Consider the following 13,501-nt stretch of genomic DNA (forward strand, 5'->3'; position numbering starts at 1 on the left):
TCCATTCAACTCGATTTCTGGTGTTCTGAGTGATGGTTTTTCTATATTTTAGTTGTAATTTTGATGTAGCTGTGTGAAGACATGAGCCATGTCTGCATACACCACCATCTTGACCAGAAGTCCAGATTAATTCTTAAAATAACCACTCAGAAGAGAACAATGTGAGCACACTACTGGGACAAAAGATGCAGGGCTGGCACTTAGGTCAAAATACTCAGGCAGTGATTTTCTTTGGGATGCATGAGGTTGGCAATGATTCCAAAGACCTGTCATTATCTTGGCAGGCACAAGGGGCAGACGGAACATTGGCAGCAATTTGCAAATAAGCATCTGTGTGGCAAGCAGGTGATTTTAATTTAGAAACTAGGAAAAGCACAAGACAGACAAGTTAAACAACTGGACTAACTACTGGACTCCACACCTGAGACAACAGTCCATATGGCAGCCAGAATCAGTGCAGAATAAAAAATTTTCACAGGAAGAGAAAACAGGAATAACATTCTTCTTAAGTACATAAATATCCCATGCTGCATAAAGACATACCACTCAGAAGAGCCATTTCACTAAAGTATCTAAAAAAAATAATAACTAGCAGAGCGGGAAAGGATCCAGAGAGAGGCAAGTTATATGACAGCAGTGATAAAGGCACTTTCACAGAGGGCAGACTAAAAAGCAAAGAACTCAAATGGTTCTATGGACCAGTCTGTGCAAATTCTACCCACTTTTCTCCTCCCTGCCCGTATAAATTCCATACTTCCCTGAAAAATCTTTCAGAGTCTCTTCCTGCAGACTAGCTACAGCACCTTCCCACCTTGGAGAGTCATTACACTTCCGGTGCGTGGCTGCACCGCATGCACTCAAATGCGCGAGCTCACTGCTCTGGAACCGTTACCCTGGCCTTCTGTACCCGTCGTGGTTAGATTCATGTTGGAAGTACGGACACCCCAAATTCTCACTGAATTTGAGGTGAATTGGAAACAACAAAACTTAACCAAGTGCAAGGAGTCCCACTCCTAGAAACATTTTTTTGTGGATACAGACAATATTGCTCTAAAATTTATGTCAAATGGCAAAAGAACTAGAAGAGCTAAAACAACTTTTAAAAAGAAGAATAAGGTAAAAAGAATCAGTCTGCTCACTTTTCAGGATATCCTATGGCTGCAGTAATCAAGACTATATAGAATTAGAGAAGGGACAAACATAGGGGCCAATGAATAAAACAGAGAACCCAAAACTAGATCTATATAAACATGACCAACCGATTTTTGGCAAAAGTAATTCAATGGACAAAGCAGAGTCTTTTCAAAAATAAATGTTGCTGGAACAATTGGAAATCAGTAGATCTCAGTTAAACCCAGATCTTAACCACACACCTCATACATAAAGTATCTCAACGTGGATCACAGATGTAAGTGTAAAATGGAAAACTATATAAGTTTTAGGGGGGAAATAGAGAAAATTTTGAGGATCTAGGACTAGGCAAAGAGCTCTTAGACTTGATACAAAAGCAAAATTCATTAAAGGAAAATTTGATAAACTGGACTTCATCGAATTTAAAAACTTTGATAGTTCTGTGAAAAACTACTAGAAAATTTAAAAAGCAAGCCACAGAGTGGAGGAAAATGTTTGCAAATTACATATTTGACAAAGGTTAGTACTTAAAAATATATAAATAACTCTCAAAATAGTAAAATAGAAACAATCCAATTAAAACTCAGGTAAAAGCATGAAGAGACATTTCATTTAAGAAATATGCAGGCGGCAAATAGGCACATGAAAAAATGTTCAACATATAAGCCAGTAGGAACACACAGATTAAAACCACCCTGAGACAGCACTACATACCTATCAGCACAGCTAAAATTGAAAATAGCGACAACTCTAAAAGGTGGTGAGGAGGCAGAGAAATTAAGTCATTCAAACATTGCTGGGGAGAATGTAAAATGGTACAGCCACTCCAAAAGCAGTCTCACAGTTTCTTAAAAAGCTAGATATGCAATTAATGTACAACCCAGCAGTTGCATTCCTGGGAATCTATCATAGAGAAATGAAGACTTATGTCCACACAAAAACCTTACATGAATGTTCATAGCAGCTTTGTCTGAATAATAATAATAATAATAATAAAAACTGTAAACAACTCAGATGTCCTTCAGTGGGTGAATGGCTAAACAAACTGTGGAACATAGCATGTAATACTACTCAGCAATAAAAGGGAACAAACTATTGATACATACTCAAGAATGAATCTCCAAAGAATTACGCTGAGAAAAAAAAAAAAAAGTCAATCCCAAAAGGTTATATACTATATGGTTCCATTTACATAGCATTGTTGAAATGACAAAGTTATAGAATTGGAAAATAATTAGTGATTGTCAGGATTAAGGAGAACATAGAGGCAGGAGGAAATGACTATAAGAGAGTAACATGAAGAATCTTTGTGGTGATAAAAATGTTCTATATCCTGACTATATCAATATCGATATCTTGGGTGTGATATTGCACTAGTTTCACAAGTTGTTAACATGGGGGAAACAGGGTAAAAGGTACCCTGGATCTCTATACATTATCTCTTATCACTTGATGTGAATCTATAGTTATATCAAGATAAGAAGCTTATTTTTAAAAATCTTTTTTAAAACCATAAAGAATAAAACAAGATGAGCATGAAACTGATCTCCAAGTTCTAAAATATAAAACTTAGGGAACATCTTTTGTATGAATATATATTATTTAAGAAGATAATCTATTTTATACTTATATATTTAAGAAGAGTTTGAGTAAATTCATGGGTCAGTCCACCATGACAGGTTTTTATGAGGATTAGGCTCACTCACGATCCATCTAGCCTCAGAGACTGACAGAGTAAAGAGGGATCTTAACAGAGCTGGAGTTAAAGTCTAGAAAACCCATTGTTCTAACTTTGTCTAGCCAATCTTCCCGTTTTGCCCCAGTGTCTCAGAGACCTGTGGCCATGTCCTCCTGGTTTCTAAAAGAATTGCTGACTGGCACTTTGGACCTTCTGGAAATGCAATCTCTCATTCAGACCACTAAGAGATCATTTCCTATTTTCAGAGTCACAGGACATTCAAGTCAAAAACAACTTAAAAAAAACAATCCTCCTTTCATTCTTTTCATTTTCAAATGAGAAAACTAAAGCCTCAGAGGTCCTACAACTTGCCTACACCTCCTTCATGCCTATCACATAACAAGCACAAAATTTCTAACAGGAAATATTGGTGAGATGATCTAAACTTACCCTCTTTCCATAGAACCACAGGTACTGAGTGCAAACATTTCACTGAGTTGGGTTATCCTTCTGCTAGCAAGAGTGTTAGTAAAGTGATCTATCCACATTTATTGTCTACCACACCATGGCCAGGAAGTTCTATAGGAAGATATAGCTCTTCCCTAGAACATCACTTCAAAAGATCAGAAATGAGTTCTGATAATCCCCAAATACCCTTAATTTAAAATACTCTTCCATCTTTAATTCTGCAAGCTGTTTAGACAATATTAGCTCATGTAGAGTCCAAACCGATTATATTAAAGGCTCCAAATGCCTCAAAGATCCTTATGATCCAAATCTTTCTCCTTACACTATTCTCATCCGCCAGCTACCTGGGGACTTTTACAGTGTCCAAGCACCATAGATAGGACCAAATCTCTTCAGAGAACATCATCCACAAACCTTAAACTTCAATCTCTAGCCTAAATCTGGCCACCGGACTTCACCACTCCTCCCACGTCACTGCTAGCTTGAGGTCTACTAGGATCACAGCTTTTACCTCTGATCTTGTTAAGAGCTTATGGCCACATCTCATTACAGAAATGTCATCACTTGACAGAGAAATCACTAGTAGCTCACACTATCATTGAAGATCTTCCTAGCTGGATACTCAGTTTTGCCTGCTGGCTATATTTTCTTCCCCCAAAGGACTACAGGACCAATCTGAGAGATGGGTCTATTCCCAACTTGATATGAAAATTCCTCCCCCAACCCTGAGTCTCTCACTCCTCAGTAGCAGCCTGCAGGTCATCCTGATGGGGATGGAGACATCCAACCTGTTTCTGTGCTGCCAGCTGACCTCTCTGCCTTTTCTATTCCTTCAGCTCAGGTGCCCTTGATAAGTCCAATGAACCTTCTGTTGCTTGGAGTACATACACTCTCTGAAGTAAGCAAATGAGTCCCAGCACAAGGGTGGTGGTAGTGGGGCAGGGGGTTCTATCCCAATCTACAACTGTCTGTGTTTTGTACTAGACTGTCTCTGTTTGGTTTCCACCAGAAACAAATTCTGAGACAATAATTTGAATGTGATTAGTTTATTTTAGAAGTAATTTCAGGAAGCACTGATAAGAGAGTGGATAAGTGAAACAGGAAAGAGAAGAAGCTAATGAGGTACATTATCAAACCTATTCCTACTGTGGGCAAGTGGGAAACTTCAGGAGATGTACAGAATACGCCTCATAGTTATGCAGACTGCGAGGCAAGGAAGCTAGGGCACTTTTCCAGAACTCTCCATCTGTCATTGGTTAAAAGTTGCTTCTAGAGCCATTAACCACCCTCTTACTCCCAGTCTTTCCCTGTTGCCCTGCATGCAGACCTGGCATGCTCCCTGGCCAGGAAAATTTTACAAAGGTCTCAGGCAGAGTCATCCATGTTCATCCATGAATGCCAAGGTATGTGAGTGGACACCAAGAGGGTCTGCTACCAAGCACTAGTTGCCTTATCCTATCAGATGGCTTACAAGAGCCATGCTTAAATGTTACGAGGCTTAATGAGTAATGAACCTTGACCACACTGAAGCCTCTACTTGCAATAGACAAAAAAGGAGAATGAACTGATTCCACAATTCTTTTCCTTTAAACCTTGTCAAAAAACAGAACACCCTATAGGGGAGTGTATTTTCTCACTAAAAATGGGAAATTAGAAAGGAATCTAAGGTTTTTGCGTTGGTGATGTTCAAGGTGCTGAGGGACATGCACTTCAACTTCTTTAACAACCAATAATGACTCAACTCCTTCCCAACCCCCACATTTCCCCTAATTCACTGCTGAGGACCCCAAATTTAGAGAACAAGCAAGCAAAGGTTCTGAGAAATGAACTGTAAATATTTGTTTGGCTCACAGAATGCACAAAGGGGCAAAATTCAGAAAGGGAAAAATCACTGTGCTTCAAGATAAATCATCCCCAGAAACTGCCTAACGACTTCCTACATTTTCTTCTTGCAAAGGCAGGGGTCTTGAGTTTTTAAAAAGTGCTTAATCAGATTCATATTTCAGTACCACAAGGAAGACTGCCTAGTTTTCTTGAGCCAAAATGTTCATTAAAGAATCATTTCATTGAGCATCTTTTATGGTGTTTACATTGGAAATACAAAGATAAATAAGGCAATACCTACACAGAAGGAGGTCATAATCTTTATATTACTCACAGTAACTGTGTCCCATATAGCAATTTCCCTATAAAGAGTGAAGAAGGGAAATGGGAGGCCAGATTAAGAAAAGTCATTCCAAGTATTTTGGGCAAAACAGAGAAGGCAGATGTTCTAGTGAAAAATGTATTGCAGGCAAGAGAAAAACCAAAAGCAAATTTAGGAGAAAATAGGGTGTAACCACATAAAATAATATTATATGTAATGACATGTTATACTCACTGGATCTGGAGCCACAGGAAGGAGATATCTGACCAGATGGGCAAGTGCACATATTTGGCCTAGAACAAAATCCATCCCCACAGGAATGCCGGCAAATGGCTGTGAATAAAACCAGAGGTCTGTTAGCACGTGGCTTCAGTGCTTGGTGATTGACAGGGACCCCGTCCTCAAGGGAGGAAACCTGGGCTCTCAGGCTCCTCGTTAGCTCTGCCATCATGACTTATGTGACCTTAGGCCTCAGGTTTATTCATTTATAAAATAAATCTGTTGGACTAAATAAACTCTGGCTGTAAAATTTGGTAACTCCCTCAACCCCATCAGTGATTCTCAGCCTCTCTTTGCTTATCCCACAGCACTCAATCCACCCAGAAGGCCCAGATATTCTAGAAAGGGAAAACAAAACAAACAAAAATCCTGCATCTAAACATATTGATACACCTACAAGCATTCTGTTTTTCTATTAACTTTAAGATTAATGATATAAAAATTACCACAGTATTCATGGAAGCCTATTGTACCATAAATGCTCAATGTTTAATAAGTTTTATAAAAATACTGTGGCCTGCTAAGACTACCTCTCTATTTCAGATCCTGCTAGTTGAGAACACATGATCTATAGAGCAGCTTTTATCCTACATTTAGTCCAACTGTGAATTACACCGACAGTCTGAGAGAGGTTTGAAAGCCAATGCAATTGTCCTGATTCCATAGTCATGAAGCTGCTCATTTTTAGAGAAATATTAATATTTTCATGACACCCAGAGACCAATATCATACTAGTACCAAATGCTTTGTGAGTGGCCAAGAGAGTTAGTTTAAGTGGCAAATTAATTATATTTATCATCAAACTAAGACTTGGTCATGACTTTTTATACTCACAGGCATGATCCTGTCCTCAAACTCCCACACAACCTTGCAAGAGGCAAGTGAGATTGTGCAAAGGCTAAACACTTGGTAGAAATGCATTGGAACACTAACACATCCCTGGATGGAGGTTGAACACTATTTAGAAATAAGCTGTCAAAGGACTCTAAAAACATTTATTTAAATACCTGAAGATAGCATTTCTCAGAGATTCTACAGAACACCAGGGAAAGGTTTCTGTTGTTAAGTTCATTGAGAAAACTCCAAATACCATTATATCCCTTTCTTACTGACTCAACTTTGATTTTGAAATACACCACAATGTGACAAATGATTATGTTGCCTTTGGTGAAAATCAAGAATTGGGAAGAGGATTAACTTTTTCAGGTCACCAGGAGAATATTGGTTGAAATAGTCTATCCCTTCCCACAGATCACCATTGGCCAAGTGAGAAGGCTGATTAAGTGATTCCTTCATGTCCTTTCAGCTCTGAGTTCTGCCCATTATACTAATGGAGCTTCCTGGAAACAGAAAATTATTTCATAGGTATGATTACTATAAAAGTTCATGGAGGGCAGATGCCATGGCTAAGTTAACTAACTTAGTATCTCCATGAAATAGCATCTTCCCTGGTATGTGATGTGCCACTCAACATTTGTGGGATACTTTGAGAATTGGGGGCTTTGCCACAGCAGCAAAGTCAAAAGAGTAATCTCTGGTATCATTTTTGTTCTTCCCTAGTCTTTCCACTAATCATCACCTGATGCTCTGTCTGCTCCCGTTCCCCTCTGTCTAACGGTCATGTCTGCCTTTGGCCTCACCACCCTAATTCAATGTGCAATGTTTGGGTAGGCATGTGGGTAGTCAACAAAGTTAGAAGTTACCATACGGAAAGGAACAACGGTAATATTTTTTCAAAATCCCTCCAAAGTGATTCTATAATCTATGCAGCCAGGCACAACATATGTAACGACACGCAACACTGACCAGCGTATCCCAGTGCTCTACGGCTCTCTTCCTTATAGCTCAGAAATATTCTAAAAGAAGTCACCGAACTAAAGTGTAACAGTGGTTTGACCAACCTGAATTTCCCAACCTTAATTTATTTAATAAATTTATCAATAAATTTATTAATAAATATACATTTATTAATGTATTTCCCAACGTGAATTCAGAGAAAGTTGGAAAAATCTTAGCACTGGAAGGCTCCAGAATAAACACATTACTGGTATGCAGTTACAAAGGACGAAATACTAAAACTCACCATGCCACCAAGACAGCAAAAGGACATGAAGAATTACAGATTGGCTATTTACTTACGAACAATACACTGATTTCCACCAGGTAAGGTTTTCCATCCAGGGCAACAGTAAACATTATAACGTGATCCACAGACATTGGGTCTGAAACGAAAGCAAAAAAAAAAAAAAAGAAAGAAAAAAAATTCAACTTTAAGAATTCTATAATTTCCTTTAATAAAGAACTTATGACCAAATACAAGCAAAAATTCCTGAATTATATGAACAAGATGAGTCATTGCAGACAGAGAAAGGTAAACTCAGGGGACTCAATGCTGGCTTTTTAGTTTGAGACACTTTAGCATAATTATATCAACAAGGATATTCCTTAATATTACCTGCATGTGTAGCATATCTGGAAATAAAAAACCAGTGATGCAAACTGCAGTGTCTTCTATCACAATACACAATATAAATACTTGGAGAGCTATATGAATGTAATTTAAACAACAAACTTCCTATTAATCTAATTAAGAAAGGTCATCATAAAAATCTATTGCAGTAAGGCTTTAAATTTCCATTCATGTATATTTTTTCCTATGTCCCAGCTCACCTCTAAATAGGGAGAATGACCACATTCTTCCCTTCACTAGAATTACAGGAATGCAAATCCTGACATTAGTCAGAATAAATAAAAGCTGAAACATATAAATATTTCTTTAGCCAAAGTTTGGAAACACAGTTGATACCAGCAGTTACAGGAAAATAAAGTCAATGTCCCTCTAGATGTCTTGTTTACAGACAGTCGTCACACATCTTAGAGCAAAGTCTTCATTAAAAACTCCAGATAATCCATATTTTAAAATTTAAGGGAGCAACTGGGTGAGGATCCAGCTAATTCTACAGCAGAAACTAAGGCAAAGGATAGAACACACGAAGACCCAAAAGAAATCATTCATTTTACTTCGCCACATCTACAGGCCTAAACATTAGTACTAGTTCCTCAAGTTCAGAGACTATTAAGGAGGGTCAAATGTTTTGCAACCAAGTTCACAAACTAGGCGCTATTTCAAGACTTGCTGGTATACTGTAGCCCCATAAGCATAAGCCTTTTAAAAGATGCACAGCTAAAATGCATTCTCAGTTGGAGTGTACTCACACATTCTCCCTATATATGCAGACTGTTTGTAACAGGACAGAACCCTACTCATTTCCTCTGAACTCCCTACGTGGACCATGTGCAGAACTGAGAACAAAGGTAAGGTCTTTGCCATGTCTGGTACTCCTTTGACAGCTGAAGAGAAAGAACATGGAACACTCTGCAGGGGAAATGCATATGTGAGACTGACTAATGTTGGGGGCAGAAAGAGAAGTAGGAACAATGAGGGAGGGGCCTGGCAAATGCCCTACATCCATACCCAACGGCCCAGAGCTCCTCTAAGGGTAAACAGAAAATGATTGAATAGAGACTTAATACATGCATATTATATGACTTTAGGGCCTCTCCGTGTCTTAGTTTATTTCTCTACACATTGGGATAATGAAATGTCTGCCTCGTGTATATCGTGTCTGTGTGTGTGTCAGATGAAAAAAGGGACGTGAAAACCTTCGTATATACGAAAAGGACAATGAAGATGCAAAGCAACTTTATCATTATGATGTAATCATCTTCTGACTTAAATTACCCCCTCAGCCAAAGGAACCACAGGAGATTAAGGAAGAGGGAAAGACTCTACTAAGAAAGCTCAACCAATGGCTGTCTATCCCTTGCCCCTCCTGTGACAAAGTAGTGCCCAAAACTTCAGAGTGCAAAGACTCTCCTAGGGCAACTCAAAATCTTGGAAAGGAGAGTGAGAGGAGAAGAGAGGGTAGGGGGCTGGGGTGGGGTGGGGTGGGTGGAGGCACTCAATGCTTCCAAATTTCATAAATGTTCTCTTGATCTAAAATGACAGTCCGGGCTGAAGTCAACCACCCCAAGACCTTCCCCACCGACAGCCTGTTTAGAACAACCTCACTGGATCCAGTCCAGCCCCCAACCAAAGCCTGACATAGCTTCAGAGGCCTCCTGAGCCTTCGCAGGGTATCCTGTGTTTGGGGTAACTATGTTTTTCAAACAAAAATTGGGACATATTGTCTGGCAAGAATGAGTATATTTATGGAGTACAACACATCTAACAGGGTAGAAACGTTGAGGGAAAAAGACTCCAGAATCAGTCATTTCAGTCCTACAAAGCATGATACTCAAAAAGTTTCCCAAGGCATATTTAAAAATCATAGAAACATAGTCAGTCTTTATTGTTTTCCAGTGTTTAAAATCAACCCACAGACAAAATGTGGTAGAAGTTACATCTTACATGAGCTATGTCCCTGTCCTGAGTGGCAAGAAGCCAGTGGTACTGTTTAAATCTACGCAGAGAGGTACAAGCAGAGTAGATGGTGTCACACAGATAAATATGAGAAAAACGAAAAACACAACTGGTTGAAACTGGTTCCCTTAAGAGCTGAGGATCTGGGGAAGTGGAGAGAGAATTCTTTTGCTTTCTCACTTTAATGCCCATCCATAGCTGTTCATTTTTAAAATATACACTGCTACACTTTGATCATTCTGTATTTAAAGCAACGACTTACTTTAAAAATATGAACACCTTATCTCATAAATAGGGTACTTGCTGTTTTTTTAGTTAGTTATCACCGTCCTTTTCATTGGTTATCACATTTTCATGTCACTGCATTTCTTAAGAGTCTGGATAATGTTGAATTTCAAGTTATTTAGTTTGCATGCTCTGATTTTTTATTGTGAGATTCACAACTTTATAATAAGTAATATACAATTTAATTTCAGTTGTTTCAACCAACATCCTCACATGATGATAGTTTTAATCTCATTACCATTCATCCTTTAATAACACTAAATCCTACTACGTTCTATGGCTAAATGCAAAGTATTACAAAGATGTAAGATTTCTCCTCTGATGACTCTGGTCTTGAGAACTGCAAACTAACAGAACTCATTCAAACAAGCTGGGTGGCATCTGTTCTACTTACACATAGGAAAAAACAGATCTAATTCTAGAAATAAATGAATGTCTTATTTAAGTTGGAACACACTAAGACATGTAAAGTCTAAACTAGACATATTGGATTATTTCCATTATAAAAGATTTTACGGTTTCAGCACAAAAAGTCCTAACAAAGAAGGTAAGTCTTTAATGAAGTTCCTTTCTGTGAAAATGGAAGTGAAGGATTCATATACCGCTTTCTCTTCCTTTTCACTGCACCAGCCGTACCTACTAGCCTGCCGCCAAAAAAATAAAAAATAAAAAAAAATCAGAGTTAAAGCTCTATACAAGTGGCAGTAGTAGCATTCAACAAATTAAAGGGAAAAGAACTCCATGTTAAGTGCTAAATGCTAAATGCTAAAGATGGATTACTTTATTTCACCCTCATAGTAACCCCATGGGTAAGTTCTATTCTTGTTGTCTTTGATACTCAGGAAACTAGGGTGTAGGAAGGTTACACAGAAGCCAAGGTCTCACATCTTGGAAGTAGAGAATGGGGATTTGAAATCAGGAAACCAAACCCAGAAACACACCCTCTATGTTAAGGCAGAGATGTATTTAGAAAAAAAGATGACATTTCACCCAATAGCATCCATGGTGGCATGAAAAACAAAAATCACAAAACGTCCATCAAAAGGCGAAAGATTAAGCATAAATTATTTCTAGCTGTACTCTCATAGTTCGTGGGGGGAAAGGAAAAATAAATTTATATCCCATGTCACCACTGTCCATTACAGTTTTTACACCACTAAGTCTTTATCTGGAACTTCTCTTACAAACTGCTGTGGATATTGTGCTCCGCAACAACCCACTTCCATTCACACTGGGGGACGGGTGAGCCTCCGCAGGCTGGATATTTGGATCCGGTTCAGACACAGCCCTCAGAGATTGTGTGGGCTAGCTAAAGCCCCTCTCAATGGAGCAAACAGCTGGGCTCTACCACATCTGACCACATTACTGCAAGAATTGGCCTCTGTGCAAAATGTCTGCAGTGTGTCCAGATTCCTTAGCCAGAACCCACTTCTGCGAGTCTGGCCTCTCTTACAGCAAGATAGCCTTTCTGCTTCCTATCCCAAGTGCAGACTCCTTTCAGACAAGACTTGGGTAATAAAAACAAGTTCAGGGGGCTCTTACTGCATGTGCATGAATTTCTTAGCCTGTGAGTGATTAAATCCTTGGGCAAGGAGAACACTAAACATTAGGTAATGGTGAATTAGGTGGACCCCTCCATGAGTTGCCTGCTTTTTTACCTTTGGGAGGGAAAATTATGATTTAGTCCCCTTGAGTATAATTGTGGAGGGGTATCAAAAGGCATATGCTCCCACATAATGAAGAAGGCCCAACTGCCCACGTAACATGCCTTAAGGCAATATCCTAATATCCCACTGTTCTAGAGTTTTACAGAAAATTAATTTTCAATGTCAAAAATTAGATAAATGATGAAAAATTATGTTGCAATAATACACAGATAAGCTACATATATTGTGAACCACCTATCTTGATTTTATTAGTTCTCTGACAAAATTTTTATCAAGAGAGAAAGGAAACAGAAAAGAAAAGCTATGCATCGTATCTGATGAAAGGACCCCACCACTACTCCAATAAACTTTGCACTAAAAACTCCTTATTTTAGTGCCATTTTTCTGGCCCTCTTCACTGAAGAGAGAGGTCAGATCTCCCAGAAGTGATCTGAATACCACATGTGACTGTTCCAACCCATCTGCCAGTCAAAACAACTTGAGTAATAAAACTTCAAACCCTGGTCATGAAAACAGCTTCCATGGCCTCCTTAAGCTTCAGCTGGGCAATCCAGACTGAGGGATTCATTTCTGGATTGTCTGGGTCAACACTGGCTGGGATGTGGACAATCAGGTTTCCTTCTTTGAAGACGCAAGCCAACCAACCTCTCTAACCTACTTCATGCAGTTAAAAAGAACAGAAAAAAAAAGCCATTTGATATTCTGGTTTGCAAACCTTTAACCTCTTCTTGCTCTCCTCCATCTCCAGTAGATTAGTGACTCCATTGCCGTTTCTTCTAAAGCCCATAGTCATCTGTTTCTCTCTCCCTCCCTCCTTCCTTCTCTCCCTTCCTTTCTCCTTCTCTCCTTCAATACCTATTCTCAGAGCATTTAAAACCAAGCATACTACTTCAAACACAGTGTAACCAAGATTACAGCTCATCTTCCTCTGCAGCCAGTAAATTCACTGCTGGGCACACAACAGCGTACATGACTTAATCACCTTACCCACAAGTACAAAGCTGCTCAGCAGTATTTAGTGAGAACCTATTCTATGTCAGGCACTATGTTACATAAGAAAGAAAAATGACAAAGCTGAGCAAACCTAACTACCAGATCTTGGTTTCTGAGACCTTTTCCCAGTAGAGGGAAGGAGGGCTCCTGGGACAAATGGCTGATTGTAGGACTGGACAGGAAATATCTAAGATGATCCTGGAGCATCTTGTGGTAACAGAAAGTAAGAATGTAAGGAAGTGATAAACAAAAAAACTCAATAATGGACGCATGTCAAGGAACACAGGAGCCAAATGAAAGCTCCCAATGCCCAAAGCTAGAACCACCTGAGCAATAAAATAACAGAAATTGTATTGGGTTATAATACAAAATACAAAATAAATGTCCATGAGTCTGTAGTGATAAATAAATGATTGGATAAATAAGCAAAT

General features: G+C 38.9%; 1 protein-coding gene across 1 annotated transcript in view; it reads right to left on the reverse strand.

The window, feature by feature from the left end:
- Window positions 1-13,501, reverse strand: part of FBN1 (fibrillin 1) — a 226,274-nt gene that overhangs the window by 186,006 nt on the left and 26,767 nt on the right. Inside the window, exons 2-3 of the mRNA XM_090270572.1 lie at window positions 7,842-7,924; window positions 5,658-5,756 (exon numbers count right to left, since the gene is read on the reverse strand). Of these exons, the coding sequence (XP_090126698.1) occupies window positions 5,658-5,756; window positions 7,842-7,924 (182 nt within the window). The remainder of the gene's footprint in view (window positions 1-5,657; window positions 5,757-7,841; window positions 7,925-13,501) is intronic.

The sequence above is a fragment of the Furipterus horrens genome, unplaced genomic scaffold (assembly GCF_987537825.1).
Source record: "Furipterus horrens unplaced genomic scaffold, mFurHor1.1.pri manual_scaffold_3, whole genome shotgun sequence".
Taxonomy (NCBI): domain Eukaryota; kingdom Metazoa; phylum Chordata; class Mammalia; order Chiroptera; family Furipteridae; genus Furipterus; species Furipterus horrens.